The sequence below is a fragment of the Podarcis bocagei genome, assembly GCF_964188305.1.
Source record: "Podarcis bocagei genome assembly, chromosome: 4".
Lineage (NCBI taxonomy): Eukaryota > Metazoa > Chordata > Lepidosauria > Squamata > Lacertidae > Podarcis > Podarcis bocagei.
The window spans coordinates 3,636,431-3,660,863 of record NC_138128.1 but is presented as its reverse complement, the minus strand read 5'-3'; the positions used below and the strand labels follow the sequence as shown (position 1 = coordinate 3,660,863).

Sequence of the window (24,433 nt, the reverse complement as noted above, 5' to 3'; positions counted from 1 at the left end):
TTAAAATCTATCCTTGCTAAGTGTTAAGTTAGCCAAGGAGGGTTGCTTTTGGCTCCGAAAGGGCTGGAGCTCAGCATGCGTCATCAAGTTAAACATTAAGCAGAAACTTCCTGCCAGAATTGTCCATTTTTCTCTTACTTACCAAGCAGTTCCGTGGCATTTTGGAGGGGATGCCATCTGCTTCGGCCGCCCCGTTGGGGCCCACCCCTTCTTTTCTCCTTTTCCTGGAGTTCAGCCTGGCAGAGCCCTGGGGTTCCATCCCGTGAATTGCGTCTGGCAGCTCAGCTGGAAAGACCTGCGGAAGCGAATGAGGCGTGGTTGTTTTTTAAAATAAAATAATAAAAAAGAAGGGGGGGCAGCAGCCAGAAAAGGACTCTGTGTGTAGCGGGTTGATCAGAGGAGCAGATCGTCTGAGCTGCCAACAGCCAGCAGTCTTTCTAGCGGAAGAGGGTCAAGGTGGGAATGTTTTGAGTCCTCCTCTGAGCCGCCTCTTATCTGCCATAGTGACAAGAGGGCAGTAAAAACCAGCTGGCAGCCAGGAAGGTCTTTCTCCCATGACCCAGCAGGAATGCAAGAACAGAGAGAGAAGTGTGGAGAGAGAGGACTCAGTGGCAGGGCTTATTTTAGCACTCGGTTAAAAGTAGTGGGCAAAAGATTGAGCTGTTGGGGGACGGGACGGATACAAAGCAGAGACCTTAACCAAAATGAGCCAAGGACCTGTCTCTTCCAAAGGTCCCAGCGACATGGCACAACCTTTTCAGCTTCCTCTGCAGTTGCAGGATTCCCTGGGGGCTTCCATAGACTCTATTCTACATAGGAACATTGGGACCACAGTGAATTAGCAGGTTTCTTGCTGACCGCAGCACGATTAGCAGTAGCTCAGCAATGGAAGAACCAGACTGAAATGCCCCTCAAGTTATGGGGAAATAGTATCTGGGATGCAGCAATGTCTGAGCGTCTCACCAGACACAGGAGGACAATTAAAGGCATAACAGATAGAGGCAGCTTCCAAGAAACGTGGACCCCTTTCTTGAACTATGTGAATGGCTAAAATCAAGACCTTCTTACACCAACCGCTCAGTAATCTCAGTGGAGAGGTTATGCTAAGTAACCTGCCTGAATGTTGACCGTATGCCCAGAGACAATGGATCAAACAAACATCGTTAGCTATACTGCTGGATAAGTGTTTAATGGTTATTGTATTTGTTTAAAAACCAATGAAAATTGTTTTTTAAAAAATAAAGAAATAAAGAACAGAAGTTGGAAGATTAGTTGTTGAAAGATTTAGGAGAGGTAAAAGAAAGTACAGTGGTACCTTGGTTCCCGAATGGCTTAGTTGCCGAACAAATTGGCTCCCGAACGTCGCAAACTTGGAAATAAGTGTTCCGGTTTGCGAACCTTTTTCAGAAGCCGAATGTTCACCGCAGCTTCCATGGCTTCTGTTTGAGTGCAGGAAGCTCCTGCAGCCAATCAGAAGCCGCGCCTTGGTTTTTGAAAGGTTTCAGGAGTCGAAAGGACTCCCGGAACGGATTAAGTTCGAGAACCAAGGTACCACTGTACTTCATTATGCAGTGCATAGTCAGACTAGGGAACTTGCTTCCAGAAGGGGCTGTGACGGCCACCAACTTGGATGGCTTTAAAAAAGGATTTTAGACAAACACACAGAGGAGAGGGCTATTGGAAGCTATTAGTTCAGTTTCCCAACAGTACTTCCAAAATGAGGAGATGCAACCATTTCCTCCTTCTGGATTCTGTTGGCAGAAATTTCCCTGCCCCGTATAACCATGAGCAGCTCATTAAATGTCTCATTTTGTGCAAAATAAAAAAATTCCTTCCAGTAGCACCTTAAAGACCAACTAAGTTAGTTCTTGGTATGAGCTTTCGTGTGCATGCACACTTCTTCAGATACCATTTTTTGTGCAAAAGTTCTGCAGTGAGCTGTTGGGAAGAGGCAAAACCAGAAACAGATGCAGGCACACCATTGTTTTAGATAGGAAAGGCTAATAGCCCTGTGACCCTATTGCCTGAGGGCATTTGAATCCTGCATTCCTTACTATGCATAACTTACAATAGCCTGGTTAACATCAAATAATGCAACAAACCATGAATTAACAATGGGTTATGCCAGGATCAAACAAACAATGGCTTGCGTGGGGTGGATGAACAAACCAAGCTCAAGGATCTGCAGGTTAAAACAAAACAAGCCAACAATAAATCATAGCTTCAGATCATGGTTTGTTGGCAATAAACAAACCATAGTTGAGCTGCTGGGCAGATTTCACACATAAAGCTAAGTCAAGCTTTAATAAACTATAACTTAAAAAACAGTGGCTTAGTGTTATGTCTGAACCAGACCAGTGTCAGTCAAGACACGCTGCATCCTGATAATCAGAGTTCAGCTTCAGTTAAAAACCCAGAAGAGGTGTTAACTCCCCGACTGCAGAAGTTGGCAGTGCCACCCTCCCAACCTCAGTCATAAGGAGAATGGGCCCAAGAATCTTATGCAGATGGTTGCGGAACCAGATCGCCCCTCTAAGTCCAGCATCCTGTTTTCAACAGTAGCCCAAGACTGATTTAACTCCAAGCAACATAATATCAACAGTCATGTAGACTATTTAAGCCATCAGCGGAAAAAAGGCCAATTGACTGATTTAAATCCAGTTTTCCATTTATATGTCTTCAAATATTTATTTCTGAAACAGTCGTGCAAATCTGAACACTAAACCACGCCAATTCAACAGCAGAATATTTGTATAGAAGGTTTCGCCCTGACCTTTGAGGTACTGCTAAATTTTGCACGTTTTCTCTTTAACTTACAGAGGAAATGTCTTTAGAATATTCACAAAATGGGTCTCTCGTAAAACCAGCACACAAGACTTTTTGTGAGGCTAAATACAAGAACACAGGAACGACAAGCCTGGCTCGTCTCGCTCTGCCTTGGCCCATCCCAGCTCTCTTTAAGGTGTTTAATCTACACCACTTACCGTATTTTTTGCTCTATAAGACTCACTTTTCCCCTCCTAAAAAGTAAGGGGAAATGTGTGTGCGTCTTATGGAGTGAATGCAGGCTGCGCAGCTATCCCAGAAGCCAGAACGGCAAGAGAGATCGCTGCTTTCACTGCACAGCGATCCCTCTTGCTGTTCTGGCTTCTGAGATTCAGAATATTTTTTTTCTTGTTTTCCTCCTCCAAAAACTAGGTGCGTCTTGTGGTCTGGTGCGTCTTATAGAGCGAAAAATACGGTAACTTGTTTTGCCAGTACATTAACCAGTACATTAACTTGGGAACCGGTTCACACCCACGCCAAATTCTTTTTGCTGAACTTTTTTCATGTTTACGGTGCTGTGTATGGGACTGTGACACAACCACCCCCTGCATTCCTCACTTTATGAGACAGGGATCAGGGAACCTCAGGCCTCTTTCTGTCTGGTCCCCAGAACTGGCCACATTCCTCACTGGACCATAGCTCGGTAGTAGAGCATCTGCTACTTGGCTACTTGCAACCAAGTGATGATGCCTGGGCACCAGGATGGCGCCCGACATCTCCACCTTTTGGAGGTGCATGCCTGGGGATCAGTGGATCTTGACTGTTTTCAGACACTAATGCCCCACCCTGTAGAATTCTATCAGTTGTATTTTATCTGCACAATCAGAATGAATTTCTGGAACCAAAATGCTTTTTCTGTGCAGCCTGAGCAGGAGCAGTCGCCATTAAGTAAAAGAGGTCGGAATAGGCCTATATGGACCAGGGGTGAGCAAACTTTTTCAGCAGGGGGCCGGTCCACTGTCCCTCAGACCTTGCGGGGGGGGGGCTGGGGTATATTTTTTGGGGGGAAATGAACAAATTCCTATGCCCTACAAATAACCCAGAGATGCATTTTAAATAAAAGGACACATTCTACTCATGTAAAAACATGCTGCTTCCCGGACCGTCCGCGGGCCGGACTGAGAAGGCGATTGGGCTGGATCTGGCCCCAGGCCTTAGTTTGCCTACCCATGATATGGACTGTCCCGAGATAAAGTGACTTTTCTTCTTTAGGTTCTCCGAGCTCTTAACTTACCTCAAGGTTGTCATCTGAGCTAGCCAGATGTTTAACTGAGAATGATTCACAGTAGGTTCATCATTTGAAAAATAAAACTTTAGAGCCGTCTTGCCCAAAAATGCCAACTAGAAATTCCATTTTGGTGACTGTAACCTTGGTTTGAGGAGCCATTTGGCACCTAGATAGCTTATATACAGTATATGTGTTTCTAACACTGCCTGGGGGGGACGGGACTCCTACCTGAAACCCTGGAGAGCTGCTGAAAGCCAATGTACACCACAGAGCCGCAACATTGCAAGAGTACATAGACTAGATGGAACCCATGGGCTTTGTCCATGATTCTGGAGTGAACCCCAACATATGTGGAAAAGAGCAGAGCTTTGCACACCTTGGAACAGAGGAAAGCAGGAGGTTTGAAAGACAAGAGGCAGAAACTGGTTCCAGGCTGAAAAGCAGAACCCGTGCAGACCTTTCACGGGTCCGGAATCAAAGGAATGTTTTCTTGTATTGCTAAAGAATGCTTGCCACGGGTTTCAAAACTTTCAAAGTGAGTGAAAGTTTGCTGGTCTTTGCACTGAGAGTGGGGTTTGACACCCAGAAAAAAATTGCACGCTGTTAACAATGCCTGATAATCCAGCATTCTGGGCAAAGTATCAACAAAGCAATGGAATGAGGAAATAACTCACCTTTTCACGCAAAGTAGGTTGGAAAGGATCTGGTTCAGATAAAGGAAGCAGAGGGAGCCTGGTGGAAAAATCTTGCTACTTATCAGTAGGAGGTGAAAGATGAAGTAGACCCTCTGGGAAATGCCTACAAACAGCTGCCCGGAGGGAGGCTTCATGGGGGCAGAAGTGAGCTTTAGCCAAAGACCTAATTGCAGAGGTAGGAGAGTCAAACCCCAAAATCTGCATACCCTGCAGAGCTTCCAGATCCAGTGCTGAGACTGAGACAGGGTAGTTCTGCATTTCTAAGTTATCAGCTCACCCGAGCAGTGCCAGGCACTATGATTTGCTGCCAATACTGTAATGCCTCTTTCGCTGACTCACACGCCTGCTGAGCAAATCCACACCCAAATCTTCCATTCCGCCAGCTGTTCGCTGGAGAAATTCCCAAGGCGAGAAAGATTATTCCCCTCCCCATAAATGCCTAGAACTGGATATACTTAAGGCAAGTAAAGACAAATAATATAGCAACATTTTTATACATCCTCACACCGAAGAAAGTCCTTACTCAATGTCATCACCTCTCCCAATAAACAAATGTTTAGAATGCCTTAAAGTCTCTAGCCCTTCCCATGTCTCACATATCAGAGAAGCCCTGTCTCTATTATATTTTGGGCACATACTGAACACCTTCCTTTTCCATTAAGTCTTTTAAGTGGAGATTTTCATCCCAGCCTATCTATGCTGGACTTGTTTTTATTGTTAAATCCCTCTGGGATATTTTATGTGGAACGATTCAAAAATGAAATAAATAAACACGAGACTCCCATCTAGAACGGTCTTATAGATATGGATATGAAGATGCAGTGATGACATCCGCCCTGGCTTTAAAAGAAGATTAGACAAATTCATGGGGAGTAAGGCTATCAATGGCTATGATCACCTCTCATTTTCCCTGACTAGTAGTCATGCTGGCAGGGATGGGTGATAACAAGAGTTCAACAGCATCTGCAGGGCTACAGGGTCTCCTTTGCTGATGTAGGCGAAGAACCTACGGTATTCATTTACATTCATCTTATGGTTAATGGGCAAGATTCTCCAAACTGGTTTCTGCATGTCTCTGCCATCCTGCAGGTCTTTGCCATCCTTTGTGTTTTATTTAACACAAAAACCACAGCAAAAGCAAACTAAACCTTCCCTCTGCAACACCAGGAAGTATTTCAGAACAGTCAAGACAAAGAAGCAACCAAGCTTTTAATTCAGGTCGTTCTGACCACCACGAGCTCCACGCCCTTATACTTCCTTGGCAGTTGTCCAAGCGTGGCTATATACTGTGGCAAGCAGCACAATATCCACGTCACAATTAAAACAATTGGAGCGTTCAGCAACTGCAGCCATGCAATTATAGGACAATCAGGTTTTGAGGTCTAAAGGGAATGCTCATTCATTTAGGTCACTCGTCTCCAAAAATAATCTCCTTGCAGCTGTGATTTGTGCTTGATAATGTAAACCTTATGCTGTGATCACATCTTTTGAAGTTTGGGGATATATTTGCATTTGAAACTCATGTCACCACCTTTCTGGGGTTTTTTTTTCATCCAGAGGAGAACCTGATGAGACTTAAGATACTAAATGCACTACTCATCTGGAACAGGTTGCAACTGCCATCATGTAATTGCCCAAGTTGCAAATTTCAGCAGCACCACATATGGTGCAGCCCTTTAAAGATGGAAGAAAATCAGAAAGGTGAACTACATAACTGTTGGGGTGGAAGTAGGGTGTGTCATCACCCCCTATAAAATTATTTGCAAGGGTAATATAATTATAGGGCTGGAATGCTCCAATGGCAGTCCAATGGCCAGCATAGTCCAACAAAGAAAAATAAAAACAAAGGAGACTTGGGCCTGGGTTACTCTCTCTTCTCAAGATGTCCACTTTTTGCTGTTGCAGACCAATGTGAATACTCACTCCTTAGTTTAGAGGAATGTGTTGCTTTCTTTTTCTGAGGCACTGACTGGCTTTGCCTTGCAAGGTCTCTGCTTTGACCCAGCACAGTGAGTCATGAGGGAAAGACACTTTACTTCTGAGAGCCTGGGCTCAGGAATGGATTTTGCAACTAAGGATAGAAGGGTTCAAGCCTCTTAGTCACAAAGTGGTTGTCATCGAGCCACTGCTTCTCTGGTGACACTTCTCTCTGTAGTTTCCAGAACAACTCAGATGGGTGGGGAGAAGAGAGATAGCAGCAGCCTTTGTCCTTCACTTGCTGAACTGCTTCCGTCTCTGCATGCCTTCCTCCCACAAGCTGTTTCAGGGACTAAAGAGAAAATTGTGTCCATAGAGATTTACCTCTATGATTGTGCGGTGGTGAAATGGAAAAGTGTAGGCTAATGTTTTATGCATTACAGTGGTACCTCGCAAGACAAATGCCTCGCAAGACGAAAAACTCGCAAGACGAAAGAGTTTTTGGTTTTTTGAGTTGCTTCGCGAGACGAATTTCCCTATGGGCTTGCTTCGCAAGACGGAAACGTCTTACAAGTTTGTTTCCTTTTTCTTAAAACCGTTACAGTGATACAGGGTGTATTGCTTGAAGAGGTGCAGTTGCGACTTGACTTCGGGGAGCAACTCATAGCACGCAGTGTGGTAGACTTTTTTGAGGTTTTTGAAGATTTTTTTGAAAAAATTGAAACCGTGCTTCGCAAGATGAAAAAACTCGCAGAACGAATTAATTTCGTCTTGCGAGGCACCACTGTATAGTGGGAGGTGGTGAGGAAAGGAAAACATGCAAAGCAACTTAGCAGGCGAGCACCCAATGAACTATTCTGCAGCTGTTTTGCAAGAAATAAACACTGGAAGGAGACAGTGTGGGCAGTAGGAAGAGGGCGGACCGGGAACACCCCGCGATCAACCAGCAGATTGCGATCAACCAGTTGGACATGCCTGGCATATGATATCTAACCTGCTCTCCCACAGGCTTTCCATGTGACACACAGACCATTCCACCTTGCATTTTCTTTGCCTTTTGGCCTTGGCCTGTATTGCATTCCCTCTCAACCCAAGAGTATATTCACCTGCCCATTGAAGTTATCACTTCACACATCTGATAAAGGCGACTCTGATCCCCAAAAGCTAATGCCATAATATATCATTAAAATTTATTGCCACAGAACCTTTTGTCATCATTTATTGCTACCTCAGAGGTTCGGCTCTCATAAAGGCAATGGGTATAGAACCACAAAGATGTCAATATAAGTGCTGCAAGATCTAAATTATACCGCGGTCTCCCCACAAAACTAATTTGAGACCATTGCAAAGAAAGCCCAAGGCAGAAAAAACCCCACACTTAGAACAGCAAAATAGATCTTGGACAAGGGCTACTATTGTGGCAGCATGATAGAGATGTAGATATGAACTTATTTGGGACTGCTGCAATCCTGCTGCCTCCTCCCTACAGTCACTGCACCTAAGAAACATCTCATGCAGTTCACAGTCTGAACAGTGGCTAAAGGTAAAGGTAAAGGTACCCCTGCCCGTACGGGCCAGTCGTGTCCGACTCTGGGTTGCGTGCTCATCTCGCTTGAGAGGCTGGGAGCCAGCGCTGTCCAAAGACACTTCCGGGTCACGTGGCCAGCGTGACGAAGCTGCTCTGGCGAGCCAGCGCCAGCGCAGCGCAGGGAAACGCCGTTACCTTCCCACTATAAAGCGGTACCTATTTATCTACTTGCACTTAAAGGTGTTTTCGAACTGCTAGGTGGGCAGGAGCTGGGACCGAACGACAGGAGCTCACCCCGCCGCGGGGATTCGAACCGCCGACCATACGATCGGCAAGTCCTAGGCGCTGAGGTTTTACCCACAGCGCCACCTGCGTGCCTGTTGAACAGTGACTACCTTCCTTCAAAAAGCACTTCACACAGCTCATCCTAAATGCCTGTCAAACCTTCAATGTCATACCGTGACACTGATACATACCAAATCTGTATTTACATGGCAGAGCTGAATACGCTGTTCCTTGGGGAGAGGGGGAATCCCCCTAACCACCAAACGACACCATCAGCTTTTTGCATTTCCAATAAGTCTCTCCCCTCAACCCCAAGGCATTCCTTCAAGCTGAGCAAACACAATGCCCATTTCTAATGGCTAGCATTGCTTATTACTGCTCATTGGGCTTTTGTTTTTACATATGTTGCATGTTACCATAGAATCATAGAATTGTAGAGCTGGAAGGGACTCCGAGGGTCATCTAGTCCAACCCCCTGAAATGCAGGAATCACAGCTGAAGAATCCTCACTTGATGTCCATCCAATTTAAAAACCTCCAATGAAGGAGAATCCATCACCTTCTGAGGGAATCCGGAAATATTATATAACACCCCACCTTTTTCTATGGTATTATCTATGTGCATATATTTTTATTTAATGTAAGTCGCTGGGAGGCCTAGTGACAAAAGCCTAATAGGTTTAATAAAGAAATACATACAAAATTCCCATTCCGTCTGTATTTCTTTTTTAAAAAACACACTCCTGGCTACACCCCCCCCCAATATTTGTTCAAGATTCTCTTAAAGCAGGGCTAATTGCCTAGCCCTCCTCCCCTTCCCACACAGACCCCTGGGGTCACTTTCCCAGAATGGTCGTGGTCCCCACCAAGGTGCAGAGCAGCACCTCCTCGACCCCCACAGGTGTATCGCAACCCTGTCCCAAGCCCTGTCAACGCCAATGCTCACAACCAGACGCTTACAACCGTCTGTCCTGTACATACAGGACTGCCCCGTGTTTCAATGCAAAACGCCACGTCGATACAGCTTTGACCTGTCTCTTGGGTCCTCTCTCTCTGTGTGCCAGCTTAGGGATCCTCTCCAAACGCTTGTGCTTAAAAGGGTGTGTCAAATAATAATAATAATAATAATAATAATAATAATAATAATAATAATAATAATACAAATAATAATAATTTACTATTTATACCCCGCCCATCTGGCTGGGTTTCCCCAGCCACTCTGGGCGGCTCCCAACCGAATATTAAAAACACAATACAGTGGTACCTCGGGTTACGTACTTAATTCTTTCCAGAGGTCCGTTCTTAACCTGAAACTGTTCTTAACCTGAAGCACCACTTTAGCCAATGGGGCCTCCTGCTGCTGCCGTGCCGCCAGAGCCCGATTCCTGTTCTCATCCTGAAGCAAAGTTCTTAACCTGAAGCACTATTTCTGGGTTAGCGGAGTCTGTAACCTGAAGCGCATGTAACCCGAGGTACCACCGTACAGTTAAAAACACAATACATGGTAAAATACCATGCACTGAAGCTCTGGGCAGCTAAGCGCAGGCAGATTTACAAATCTGCCTGTGCGACGAGCCCCAGAGGGGTCCTCCTGCTGGGGGCTGCTGTGTGTCCTCTTTATCCAAGACACGTCCTCTTCTTCAGGGGCAAAATTTGAGGCGAACTACCTTTATATCCTTTGAATGGCCGTCATAGCCTCCCCTCTCTCTCTCTTCTAAATTTGGCAACCCTATTTAGGGCTGCGAGAGATTGCGATGGGTTGCTCTGAAGTCACTCCAGCACCAGATTTTTGGGGGGATCGCACCCCCCAAGAAAACCCAGCAACGCCCCCCTCCCCTCCTGTATTTCCCCCGCCCACAACCAGCCCCACCGCCTTCCCTTTCGGGCGAGAGGCATCACCAGGCAGGGGAGGGGGATTTAGGACCCCCCTTTCCCCCCCCAGGAGGGAGTCAGGGGGGCCTCGCCCGGGCCAAGCACTCACACAAGCCCCCTCCCCAATGCCATGACCCCCGGCCCCGACCGGCGCGGCTCCGACCTACCCGCTTGCCTCCCTCGGTCTCCGCTCTCCGGCTCCCCTTCGCGCAGCGCCAACGGGGCCAGGCCGGAAGTGTTTCCGGCCGGACCCTCCCGGCGACGGACCGGCCGAAACGGTCCGCCTCTCTCTGCTGCTCCCCCGGAAACCGCCACCCAGGCGCGGAAGGTTCCGGGGATGGGAGAAGTAGAAGCATAATATAGCATGATAGAGTCGGAAGGGACCCCCGGGGGTCGTCTAGTCAAGGCACCCCAGGTGTTTTGGGGCTAGAATTCCCATCATCCCTGACCACTGGTCCTGTTAGCTAGGGATGATGGGAGTTGTAGTCCCAAAACAGCTGGAGGGCCGAGTTTGAGGGCATAGCTGTCAACGTTTCCCTTTTTAAAAGGGAGATTCCCTTATTCCGAATAGGATTCCTCGCAAGAAAAGGGAAAAGTTGACAGCTATGTTTGGGGGTGCCTGATCTAGTCCAACCCCACCCCCGCCATATTTTGTCCAATGCGGGTCTCGAACCCACGACTCTTGAGATGAAGAGCCTCCTACGCCCTACGGACAGCAATCCATGCCCAGTCCCACTAGGAAAGCGACAAACCTTCCGCGGCCTTGTGCTTGGCTTCGGCCTGTTCTCCCTCCCTCTCCGCCGTGTTTTGCCTTGATAGCCCAGTCAGCAGAGCACGGGACTCTTAATCCAAGGGTTCGAGCCCATAATTGGGCAAAAGGATTCCTCCCGTGCCCCTAGCGGGTTGGGCTGGATGACCCTTGGGTCCCTTCCAACTCTATGATCTGCAGGCATACACATGTGCTCATAAGCCACTTTGGGCTGCCTTAGGCAATATAAAAGGTGACTAACAAAGTCAATAATAAAGGGATGTTGTAGGTGCCGCAAATAAACCTTGCCACCAGGCCCAAAGCTTAGTCTTAGCATTCAGCCCCCATCCCATTCTCTCATATTTTAGGGCTGAGTACACACATGCCTTTAAAGCACATTCTCCCCCCCCCCCCAACTCAAAGAATTCTGGGTCTGTAGTTTTACCTCTGTGTTTGTGTGGTGAGACCCTTCTGGGCACCCTTTTCATTTATTTATTTATTTATTAAATTTCTATACCGCCCTTCATTGGAGGATTTTGGGGGTGCTGGCCATATTTTGCATTACAGAGTCCTACAGTAATATGCTGCTGTTTGCCTAGCTTTTCGAAACCGTAGCAGCACAGCAGTGCATAATTAAACATTCTCCTAAAACAAATATTGCATTGTGCCACTGTGGTTAAAAGCCGTGCGCTTGAGACTAACTGCATAATATTAAGATATCAGTGCGTGGTTGTTACAATACAGTACTGTAGTGATCTTTCATTGTGTAATGCTAACAACGCATAGCATTGTTCAGTTTCCACTTTGCAGTCACGTGGATGCAGTTTTTAAATCTAATGCTACCTCCTCTGAATACCAGAGGCGTGGCGGGCTATACATTTTAAGTAAATTTGCCTAGGGACAAGTGGTTAATTTCTGACGGAAGGAAAAATTGAGGAAGTGTCTTCTTAATTTGTAACTTACAGTACAGTGCAATGCTATACACATGTTCTCAGAATGGGCTTTAGCCTTGATTTCCCTTCTCTACCCTTTTCCTGTCCTCTGCTTCCCTTATATCACTCTTGTCGTTTAGGTTTTCAAGACTGAAGGCAAGGTCTCTTTGGCTGTGAACACACTCTACGCTTAAAGCACATTCGAAGGACACATTCCCCCTCAGAGAAATCTGGGCTCTGTAGTTTACCCCTTCCAAAGTTACCATGCCCAGTAGCCTTCCAGAAATTACAGTGCCCAGAATTCTTTGAGGAGCAAAATGTGCTTTCAAAGTATCGTGTGTATGCAGCCTATGTCCCCCTGATGTGAGCCACTTTGGGAGACAGTAATGGTCTGAAAGGGACGCGGGTGGCGCTGTGGTCTAAACCACAGAGCCTAGGACTTGCTGATCAGAAGGTCGGCGGTTCAAATCCTGATCAGAAGGTCGGCGGTTTCCTGCTTGGCAGGGGGTTGGACTCGATGGCCCTTGTGGTCTCTTCCAACTCTATGATTCTATGAAATCCACACGACAGGGTGAGCTCCCGTTGCTCAGTCCCTGCTCCTGCCAACCTAGCAGTTCGAAAGCATGTCAAAGTGCAAGTAGATAAATAGGTACCGCTCCAGCGGGAAGCTAAACGGCGTTTCCGTGCACTGCTCTGGTTCGCCAGAAGCGGCTTAGTCATGCTGGCCACTTGACCCGGAAGCTGTACGCCGGCTCCCTTGGCCAATAAAGCGAGATGAGCACCACAACCCCAGAGTCGGCCAGGACTGGACTTAATGGTCAGGGGTCCCTTTACCTTTACCTTTATCTCCCAAAAAGGTATGAGACAAAAGGCAAAGAGAAGCATAGAGGTACTAAAATGTAGGATTCCATTAACAGTCCCCCTGCGTTGCTACCTAGGCTCACCAACCCTCCTGCTGATTTACAGGATCTTCCCTATTCCTCTTACTTTGAAATGCACCATCTTCAACTCTACTTTGGTTGTGGTCCGTTCTGTGGTGGACCTACATTTTGGGGGCCCTGAAGCTGTTATGGGGGCCCCTTTGCAACCAGCAACAATGTTTGGTAACCACTGTTACCTTCTGGAGTTGTTCCACGGCAAGATCACCACACCTTTACCACAACTGTGCTGCTAACTCGCAAACTTTGGGGTTGTTGAAATATATACAACAAAAAATAAATCCGTTTGAGTCGTACGTTTACTAGACACCAAAAAACTTAAGCAATGTGGACTGAAGTCGATTCTGGGGCCCCTCTGGGATTAGGGAGTCTAAAGCTGTAGCGTCCGTAGTTTCATAGTAAATGTGCCTCTGAGTCTGTTTACACCACAGCCCCTATCTATGCAACTCGGCTCAGAAGCAAATCCCACCAAGTTCAATGGAACTTAATGCTCTGGTTTAGGTGTATGGAGCTTAAATAACAGCCTTAGCAACTGCGGCAACCCTTCCAAGAGCTCGAGCTTGCTAAAAAAAACCACAGCTTCTGCACGCTAAGGCAATTCTTAAAGGTAAAGGGACCCCTGACCATTAGGTCCAGTCGCGGACGACTCTGGAATTGCGGCTCTCATCTCGCTTTATGAGCCGAGGGAGCCGGCGTACAGCTTCCAGGTCATGTGGGCAGAATGACTAAGCCAGAGCAGCGCATAGAAACGCCATTTGCCTTCCCGCTGGAGCGGTACCTATTTATCTACTTGCACTTTGACATGCTTTTGAACTGCTAGGTTGGCAGGAGCAGGGACCGAGCAACGGGAGCTCACCTCGCCGCGGGGATTCGAACCGCCGACCTTCCAATCGGCAAGTCCTAGGCTCTGTGGTTTAACCCACAGCGCCACCCGTGTCTCTAAGGCAATTCTTACGTACTTATTAATATAAAAAAGAGTTAGCCTTAAAGTGGATCGGCAGCTGCACTCCAGAGGAACAGAACATACTACCCAAGTTAATAATAAAAATCTGGCTAAATGGCCCTATCGCATACCCCTGGTTAATGCGTGACAGAGATACAGATCTACTTAAATGTCTATGCTTCATAGCAGGTCTGTCTGTTTTGTACATCTTACCCTGTGCTGGTGTCTTCTCTGACTGCTAGCAGATCTTCAGGGCTTCAGGTAGAGAGAGAGGTCCTCCACTACCTGCTTACAGGGATCATTTTTAATCGGTGGGGAAAAGGACCTGAGCCCGGGACCTTTCACATGCACCATGGGCTCCACCGGAGAGCCATGGCCCTTTGGCAAACGGGACTCAATTGATTCAGCAAAACAGCTCCACCAAACAGCTCCAGCTAATGTATGAAAATTATTACTGCATTCTGCCCTTTATTTGTAGATCTCAGGAGGTTCACAACCGTCCTGGAAAAAGGGAGATTTGGATCCTGCAGAGCCCGAATGCTTTTTCAATAGAATCCAGGCCTAACACTTAGGACATGCTTGCAATGGGTGAATCGCCAATGATCTAACATACCCAACAACATTTCTCTGATGAAAATAGGGGCATCCAAATCCACCATCATTATTCCCCTGCCCATCTGAGCCATGCCCATCTTGCCCCAGTCACTCTGGGCAGCTTCCAACATACCGTATTTTTCGCTCTATAAGACGCACCAGACCACAAGAGGCACCTACTTTTTGGAGGAGGAAAACAAGAAAAAAAATATTCTGAACCTCAGAAGCCAGAACAGCAAGAGGGATCGCTGCGCAGTGAAAGCAGCAATCCCTCTTGCTGTTCTGGCTTCTGGGATAGCTGTGCAGCCTGCATTCGCTCCATAAGACGCACACACATTTCCCCTTACTTTTTAGGAGGGGAAAAGTGAGTCTTATAGAGCAAAAATTACAGTATATAAAAACAAAACATTTAAAAATTCCTGCTGCCTTCCGGTGCCTTCTAAAGCTGTAGTTACTTATCTCCTTGGCTTGGGGGTTGCATAACTCCATACCCTCACAACATTTCTCAGAAGAAAATAGGGCAATTCTAAGGAAAAGCGGGACATTCCGGAACTGCCCTTGGGAAATGGGGGCACTTGGAGGGTCTGATTCAATCAGGGGGTGGGCTCTTAATGAAATCCACGACTCTCCCAATTACTAGCCACATTTCTGGGCAGAGGTAACGGCGCTCTGTACGTGCTCAGAGGCAACCCCCTTCTTAATAAGCCGCTCCAAGACGGCTGAGATTGGAGGTCTCTAAAAACAAAAGTAGAAATTAAATTAAAACAGGAGCAAAGTGAAATAAGAGAGACTTGGGACTTACCCACTCAGGCAAGAGCTGCTGTCCTGACTGCTCCTTGTCCTCCTCCTGCTCCTGCGTGTCGTCCCCGGAGCCGCAGCTCCCCGCAGGGGAAGGGGCCCTGGTTTCTCGCCACCGGCTCTCTATGCCGGGCTCTGCCGTGTGCACGGGGGCCAGGGGGGTCAGGGAGCACCTGGGGCACAGGTCCCCCTCGGCCGCCCCAGAGAAGGGAGCCTCGCACAGCAGGCACCGCTTGGACTTCTTGCTGTGCTTGAGGGGCTTGTCTGCCATGGCCGGAGGGTGGAGGGGGGGCCACGCTGCGGAAGAGCAAGCGGAGGGGAGCAGGGCAGAGGAAGGAGGAGGAGGGGCCCAGCATGCTGCGGCTTCCCACTTCCTGGCGCTGCACCCCCTTTGCGGACCACAAGGGGGTGACATTGCTCACTTGCAGAGGAAGACATTTCCTGCTACGTAGAAGTGAGCTGCAGAAGTAGCTTGCTTCAGCGCCCTTGGCTACCTTCCACCTACTGGTTTGGAGGCCCATTGCACAAGTCCTAGGGAGCAGCTCTGCGTATACGAAGCAAAACCCTGAGAAATAGCCTTTTCTTTGTTTTTTTAGGCTCGGTGTCTTTCGATTAAAATAATGGAAGCTTGCAAGGCTGCGAACGATTCTGCAGACTTGTAGCCTTGGTCCGGAGGTCTGACACCGAATAAGCAGCTCTTTTAATATTCTCAAGTACAATCCGGGCATTAAAGAACCAGGTGGAAGCTCGACTCGAAAGTATGGCCCTGGGATACACGCCAACTGCTCCTATTTATCGGGGATTGCCCTGTGTTTAATACCTGGGCTGTTAAATTGTTCTTTCTGTTTGAACATGGGATTTTCAAAAGTTTTTTTTTTGTGGTTTCAAAAGGCAAATTCTGTTGGCAGAAAATGGTCATTCTTCGGGCTGCACCTCCCTCTGCATGGTCTCTAGGAGTTAAATCTCAGAAGCGGCAGCTGCATCTTGTGATCTCATGGGTATTAAATGCACATGCACAAACCACCACTTCATACACAACAGCAGCCAAGATAAATTCTGAACTGTTGATACCGTGAAGTCGTCGTTTGTCTAGAATGCCTTTATCCAAAGATGACTTAACACACCTCTTGCCTTGTCAGTTAAGGTAAAGGTACCCCTGCCCGTACGGGCCAGTCGTGTCCGACTCTAGGGTTGTGCACCCATCTCACTTAAGAGGCCGGGGGCCAGCACTGTCCGGAGACACTTCCGGGTCACGTGGCCAGCGTGACGAAGCTGCTCTGGTGAGCCGGCACCAGCGCAGCACACGGAAACGCCGTTTACCTTCCTGCTAGAAAGCGGTATACCTATTTATCTACTTACACTTAGGGGTGCTTTCGAACTGCTAGGTGGGCAGGAGCTGGGACCGAAGACGGGAGCTTACCCCGCCGCGTGGATTCGAACCACCAACCATGCGATCGGCAAGCCCTAGGCGCTGAGGTTTTATCCACAGCGCCACCCGCGTCCCTTGTCAGTTACTGAGGACCAAATGACCCCTGCAAATCGAGTAGTTTCAGCCCCACCCTGGGCAGATCTTTTGATATATTAGGGATTTTTAAGAGCGTCTCACTTCCATTTGTGCCATGTATCATGCTGCAGGGAGCTGAAATGGATGGCCTCTTATGCTGGCCTGCTCTTAAGGGTGCAGGATTCCTGCTATCTGTCACATGGAGACATTCTCATCGCAAGAAACCTCTCTTTCCAATGAATAGAAGAGATGTGTTCCTGGTCATGCTCTTCCGGCTAGCTTTATGCTGCCTCCTGCTGCTTTTATTGTCTTATTTTATTCTTAGTTGTATGTGTTTCTGCAAGCTGGGGAGGAGCTGTTGTGCGAAAGGCAGGGTAAAAATACAGTGGTGCCCCGCAAGACGAATGCCTCGCAAGACGGAAAACTCGCTAGACGAAAGAGTTTTCCGTTTTGGAGGTGCTTCACAAAACAAATCTCCTATGGGCTTGCTTCGCAAGACGAAAATGTCTTGCGAGTTCCTGCTGGTTTTTTTCCCTTCCCCCCCTTTTTTCTAAGCCGCTAAGCCGCTTATCAGCTGATCCGATCAGCAGATAAGCCGCTAAAAGCCGCTAATAACGCTAATCCGCTAATCCTTCAATGGGCTTGCTTCGCAAGACGAAAAAAACCGCTAGACGAAGAGAATCACAGAACGGATTCTTTTCGTCTTGCAAGGCACCACTGTATGCAAAAGGCGGCAGACAATGCAGTCATGTGTGGGACTTGGGAACAGAGACACCCGGGTTTAAACACCTTCTGCTATGAAGCACTGAGCTGGTGCCCTTGGAGCAATCACCAACTTTCGATCTAACTGACCTCTTAAGGTTTTTGTGAGGATAAGGTGGGGCAGCAGGAAGGACCACGTACGCCACCATGAGCTCCTGACAGATCAATGCCTGTAAAGAGACGTGTGACCCTCTGGCATCCTTCCCCAACCGGGTGCCCTGCAGGTGGTTTCCTACTACAACTCCCATCAGCCTCAGTCAACATGGCTGTGCATGTTGGGAATTGTAGTCCAAAACTCCTGGAGGAAGTCTGACTGGGGAAGGCTGTCGTACTTGGCCGGTACAGAAGTTGGTGTGGTACGAAGGCTAAGTTTGGACGCTGGGCGTTCCCTGGTTCAAAGCTGACATTAACCACACACCAAGGCATGCTAGATCACCTGTGTTACCTCTCAGTCCCCTTGATCCTGGACTATGTTACAGAAGAGTTGCCACCTGACCAGGGATAAGTGGTCTGCCCTGCTGCTATGCCTTTTTTGTCCTGCATAGAGATCAGCCCTTACAAACAGATGTCTGGAGACTGTGCTGCTGTTAGAAAGGTGTCAAAAAAGTAGACAAGCCTACCTTACAGTGGTGTTGTAAGGCCTGCTAAGCATGCATACAAAGCTCTTTGGGTGCATAAAAAGTATCATGTATTTTCTAAGCTGGGCTGCAGAATTTACAATGCACTCCTACGAGCGTCTACTCAGATGTAAGTCTCACAGAGTTCAACACGGCTTACTCCGAGGAAACCTCCGTGGTTCTCATAGGATTTCGGTCTTAATTATATAACCTTCTGATTTAACGACAAAACGGGCCTCAACCAGGCAGCAGATTAAGGAGAAGTAGCATTGTTTTCAATCTAAAACCAAAGCTAATGAGGCCTTTTCTCTAACCAGAATGGTGTCTGCAGCACAGCTTGCTTCACAACTGTGTGTGTGTGTACTAATACATATTACACCTATCTGCAGATTCAGTAAATTAATAGATTAAGATTTCATAATTAAAGTGACAGCCCCAATTCTAAATATTATTACGTGTACTTTGCAGAGACACAGCATGACAAATGTCATAAATAGCCTTCTCCTTACAGGTAGGGTAGCAGTGTTGGTCTGCCGTAGCCTTCTCCTACAAGTGTGCTGAGCCAAACAGTTAGGAAAACTACCAACAAAATCTGAGGAAGCCTGACCTAGAGAACATGGTGTTTCTTAAAATTTGTCCTTGCAGAAGAAGCGAAGGTGTGGAATGAGAATGTAAATATAAGTTGTAAAAAAGAGGCGGCTTTTCAGGACAAATTTAGGAGCAGAATTCCACGTTAATATTATAGAGATATCACTGAGATTTTAACATATTCATTCAAATAGGCTGGGATGCAGCACAAGTTTAGCATTTGCAGCAGACTTAATGAATCTGCAACCAGAAATTTCAATTGTTTGTAATGGTTGTAACCAGATGGGTCTCATCAGGCACCAATCGCAGAAAAAATGTTGCAAGTAGATATAGGGTCGAAGTTGGCAGGAAGTTCTCCTGTACAAACCTTGTTGAAAGGAACAGAAGCTGTGTAAGAGAAGTATCTCATATTTTCAGTGGGGCTTGTGCAGAAAACTCTAGCTATAGACAAAGCAGCAGCAGAAATCCGTCATAAAAGCATCAAGTAGAAAATGTATTTTGTAAACGGGAGTGTCCATCCTCAAAAATATATTGGAAACAGTGATCTTCTCTGAACTTTTCACCAGCGTCAGTAGAAGAAACAGCCAAAAGCAACCACCACACAGAAGAGGGTGTCCTGCAGAAATGACAAGGAGAACACCTCCGTGAGCGAAAACGACCTCAGAGGCAAACGAATTCATGACTTTGGGAATCTGGTGCAGTCACAAGCATGATGGAAATTTTCTTCTGCAATTTTTGTAGGTTTTACACATGAGAACATCAGGACACATGGTTTTTAAGTAGCCTTCAATGGGTGATGCACGGCAAAAGCAGCAAGTCACTTACATTCATGAAAATATCCTGAGCGTAGTTGTCTGTGTCTGAATCCCAGAAGCACCGTGCAGCCATGCTGAAGAAACAAATGAGGAACCGTCCATTGACAAAGAAAAACATCAGTTGGTGATAATCAGCCGCATTTTGAGACTGTTCATTCCCTTGATACGCTGAAAATGCTCCCCCAAAATCCCCCCTGGGGTGGGGACCAACAGGGATAGAAAGGTTGATCCCAAACAAGAAGAGGACAATTTGGTTGAACATAATGAAGTCATTGGGCTTGCGGAACAAATTTGCTTCTGCAATGGAACTTCTCTTCCCTCTCCTCCCCCTTGCATGCCTACAAAATTTACTCTGGAGGGCTGCGGGATCCCTCAGAATAGATTTGGGGGGCATGCAGGGGGAGGAGAGGGAAAGTTCAGTTGTGTGAGTGGCAGCTGTTTTGCAGGCAACCCAATGCCTCCAGCTCTGTGGTGGTAAAACCCAGAAGAACCATCTGGAGACAAAAAAAGTGAGAACAGGCATGGAAGTCCTCCAGGTGAAGTGAAGGAAGGGAGAGTTACCCACACCAAACATGCTATCACTACAAAGGTGTTTAATTTGCTCTGAATGTTGGGGTTGTGCTGTGCAAGTCAGAATACATTAAGTCCCCAGAGGAATTGTGTAAATTTGTCAATTGTAGAATGCTTGGGATAAATATGAACCCTCAGATTTCACAATTTACAAAGGCATATACACACACACACACACACCACCACCACCAACAACAACAACAACGACAAACCACAGTGCAAAATATTAAGAAATGTGAATGATTTGGTGGGAAGGGAGGGAAGCCTAACTTACTTAACTCCTTCGCCTCTCTGTTCTCCGATCACCACTTGCACCACCATTTTATACCGGTGAAAACCTTTCCCTAGAAAGAAAGATGGGGAAGAAAAACGACTGGGGAAAATTGAAAGATTTCACACCTGTATATTGTCGCATCATATGTTTGGCCAGATGGAAGAACATCAGCAAGGGTGTGTGTGTGTGTGTGCCCAAGAGAGAGAAAGGGTGGGTGAGTTGGGCAGGAAGATATAGGAAGAAAAAGGCAATTACAGTGGTACCCCCCAAGACAAATGCCTCGCAAGACGGAAAACCCGCAAGACGAAAGGGTTTTCTGTTTTGGAGGCGCTTCGCAAGACAAATTTCCCTATGGGCTTGCTTCGCAAGACGAAAGCCCATAGGGAAATCTCCGGGGACCTGTTTTAAATTGCTGGCGGTCGGGAGCAAAGACTTTCGCCCACAGCCGGCCTTCAGAAGAGGTCCTGGACCTCTTCTGAAGGCCGGCGGGGGGCAAAAGTCTTTGCTCCCCCCCCGCCTGCCTTCCCGGGACAGCGGAGACTTCTCCGCTGCCCCGGGCGATCTTAAAATGCTGGCGGGCGGGAGCGAAGCGTTCGCTCCTGACCCCCAGCATTTTAAAATCTCGCCGGGACAGCAGAGACTTCTCTGTCTGCTGTCCCGGGGAGATTTTAAAATGCTGGCGGGCGACCCCCAGCATTTTAAAATCTCCCCGGGACAGCGGAGGCTTCGCTCCCGACCCCCAGCATTTTAAAATCTCCCCGGGACAGCAGAGACTTCTCTGCTGTCCCGGGCGATCTTAAAATGCTGGCGGGCGGGAGCGAAGCGTTCGCTGCCGACCCCCAGCATTTTAAAATCTCCCCGGGACAGCGGAGGCTTCGCTCCCGCCCGCCAGCATTTTAAAATCACCCCGGGACAGCAGGGGCTTTTAAAATGCTGGCGGTCGGCAGCAAAGCCCTCCTGTCCCCGGAGCTTGCGGGGCGGGAGGTGGGAAGAAGGGCTTTTCTTCCCACCGCCAGCCTTCAGAACAGCCTTCTGAAGGCTGGCAGTGGGAAGAAAAGCCCTTGTCCCCCCCCCCCCCAGCCTTCAGAAGAGGTCGGGGGACAGACTGTCCCCGGACCTGGTCTGAAGGCGGTTTCCCTAGGAACGCATTAATTGATTTTCAATGCATTCCTATGGGAAACCGTGCTTCGCAAGACGAAAAACTCGCAAGAAGAAAAAACTTGTGGAATGAATTAATTTCGTCTTGCGAGGCACCACTGTACTCTTGGCACATGCTCTTACCTTTTAACTTTTCCAGGATCGTCTCTGATAAGGATTTGGTGAGCTGTGGGATCTCTTCAGGGTTGTACTGTACACTGGCCAGCTCCTCTTTTAACACCTCATGGATACAATCTTTCACCGTAGAAGGGCGGAATCTAATAGGAAAGAATGGCGTACAGTTATATCTCCCCTCCATCAGTATAACAAATAACTGGAGTCTGGGATGTCTGATTTGTGACAACTCCCAAACTTCAGGCGTACATCTTTGAGAGGATTCACACTCAGTTTACATCTTCACATGGTTTAAGCCTTCAGGGGCTGTACCACTTGAGAATACAGGTGTGAAGAAGGGCCGTGACTGATGGCATTCCTATACAACAAATGAACAGACACCCAGCACATGGGCAAACAATTAAGTATCAGGTCATGGCTGGAAGGCTTAGGATGCAGGATATGTGCTGATGCTCAGTAGTTCAGGGACTGGGAACTAAATGTATGCCAGCTTCAAGTCAACATAAGAAAGGATCTGAAAGTTCTTGAAAATACAGTGGTACCTTGGTTTCAAACTCAATCCGTTCCGGAAGTCAATTCCAATAGCAAGGTGCACTTTCCCATAGAAAGTAATGCAAAATGGATTAATCCGTTCCAGACTTTTAAAAACAACCCCCAAAACAGCAATTTAACATGAATTTTACTATCGAACGAGATCACTGATCCATAAAATGAAAGCAATAAACAATGTACTGCAGTTGCACAATCAATCAATCAGTAGCTGAGCTGGGTTCTACACAGTAACAAAAACAAAACAAAAAAGCCGCAAAAACAAAAATGCATGGTAAAGGTAAAGGGACCCCTGACCATTAGGTCCAGTCGTGGCCGACTCTGGGTTTGTGGCGCTCATCTCGCTTTATTGGCTGAGGGAGTTGGCATACAGCTTCCGGGTCATGTGGCCAGCATGACTAAGCCGCTTCTGGCAAAACCAGAGCAGCGCACGGAAATGCCATTTACCTTCCTGCCGGAGCGGTACCTATTTATCTACTTGCACTTGGGCATGCTTTTGAACTGTGAGGTTGGCAGGAGCAGGGACCGAGGAACGGGAGCTCACCCCGTTGCGGGGATTCGAACCACCGACCTTCTGATTGGCAAGTCCTAGGCTCTGTGGTTTAACCCACAGCGCCACCCGCGTGCCTGCAAAATGCATAGCAAAACCAGAAAGACCTCAGCTTAACACTCAAATCAGAGCACGTTTGGCTTCTGAAAAAAGTTCGCACACTTCCTTCCATGTTTGCAGCGTTTGGGTTCCAAGTTGTTTGAGTACCAAGGCGTTTGAGAAACAAGGGACCACTGTACAGTGGTACCTCAGGTTAAGTACTTAATTCGTTCCGGAGGTCCGTTCTTAATCTGAAACTGTTCTTAACCTGAAGCACCACTTTAGCTAATGGGGCCTCCTGCTGCTGCCGCGCCACCGGAGCACGATTTCTGTTCTCATCCAGAAGCAAAGTTCTTAACCTGAGGTACTATTTCTGGGTTAGCGGAGTCTGTAACCTGAAGCGTCTGTAACCTGAAGCGTCTGTAACCCGAGGCACCACTGTAAAGGGATCGAGGGGGATTTGTATCCCCTAGAAGAGTGATGCGTGTCGGCCTCCAAAGCGGGAGGCACAACCTGGTGGGATCCAGATGTCGTTGGACCCAGCTGCCTTGCCGCCTTGATCTCCCTGCAGGCCAGGAGTGACTAAGGGAGCCAAGGAGCCCATTGCCCCCTATGGGGGGGAGGGGCTTGTCTGTTTTGTTTTTGCCGGCCCCTCCCCCTCCCGGCCACTGACTTGTGCTGGAAGGCGGGCCGCAGGCTGTAGGTGCGGGCCGGACCCGAGCCGCTGTGGGGCCTGGGACTGCGCCGCGGAGTCGCCTCCCGGGGAGACGCCGGGGTCTGCGCCGGAGACTCCTCCATGGCAACTCCCGCCGCCCGCTGGGGAGAAGCCGGCGCGCGTCGCCTTGACAACGGCCCATTTCCGCTTCCGGCGCCGCAGAGAGCCAAAGGAATTCCTAGAGAGGTCTCAACGACGGCCTATTTCCAGCTCTGGCGCAGCAGAGCTCCAAAGAAATTCCTAGAGGGGTTCTGGCCCATATCCGTTTTCGGAGCAGCAGAGATCCAAATAAACTCCTAGAGAGGTCCCAACGACGATCTATTTCCAGTTCTGGCGCAGCAGAGCTCCAAAGAAATTCCTAGAGGGGTTCTGGCCCATATCCGTTTTCGGAGCAGCAGAGATCCAAATAAACTCCTAGAGAGGTCCCAACGACGATCTATTTCCAGTTCTGGCGCCGCAGAGCTCCAAAGAAATTCCTAGAGGGATCTTAGCGGATTTCCGTTTTCGGAGCAGCAGAGAGCGAAATAAATTCCTAGAGACGTCTCGACAACGGCCTATTTCCGCTCCTGGCGCCGCCCAGATACGGTAAACCTTGACGCCACGCCACTTCCGCTTCCGGCACCACAGAGCTAGACAGCTATAGAGCAGCGCCTGGAGTGGAACTTCTTTTAAAAACCCATGGCGAAAGGGTGGGCGAGGGACCTCTAGCCACCTCTATACAGAAACCAGGGCTCTGGTTTTATATGGGAGCAGAGAAGTGCGGCGCCAAGACACTTCGGCATCTCTCTGACGGAAGACTCCTCTGACTTCTGCGTTATAGAAATAAGAAACTGCAGAGTCGTGCGACTTCCGGTTTTTAAATGGAACTATTCCCG

The 24,433-nt window shown here is 47.9% G+C and overlaps 1 protein-coding gene and 1 long non-coding RNA gene across 3 annotated transcripts in view; both read right to left on the bottom strand.

Moving 5' to 3' along the window:
• Positions 1-23,700, bottom strand: part of PCYT1A (phosphate cytidylyltransferase 1A, choline) — a 46,595-nt gene extending 22,895 nt beyond the window's left edge. Inside the window, exons 1-5 of one of the 2 annotated variants that reach the window (XM_081190565.1) lie at positions 23,517-23,700; positions 21,715-21,848; positions 20,434-20,503; positions 19,600-19,663; positions 143-295 (exon numbers count right to left, since the gene is read on the bottom strand). In XM_081190565.1, coding sequence (XP_081046691.1) covers positions 143-295; positions 19,600-19,663; positions 20,434-20,503; positions 21,715-21,848; positions 23,517-23,641 — 546 coding nt within the window. In that variant the 5' untranslated portion in view covers positions 23,642-23,700. Of the gene's footprint in view, positions 1-142; positions 296-10,517; positions 10,624-19,599; positions 19,664-20,433; positions 20,504-21,714; positions 21,849-23,516 lie in introns of those variants that run through there. The other variant, XM_081190564.1, reaches the window with a different exon arrangement.
• On the bottom strand, positions 302-4,309 carry LOC308585206. Its single transcript, XR_014007149.1, has 3 exons — positions 3,241-4,309; positions 1,910-2,979; positions 302-1,804 (listed from the first exon to the last, which is right to left on the bottom strand). It is a non-coding gene; the product is annotated as an uncharacterized lncRNA (long non-coding RNA).
• Positions 23,701-24,433: the final 733 nt, after the last annotated feature.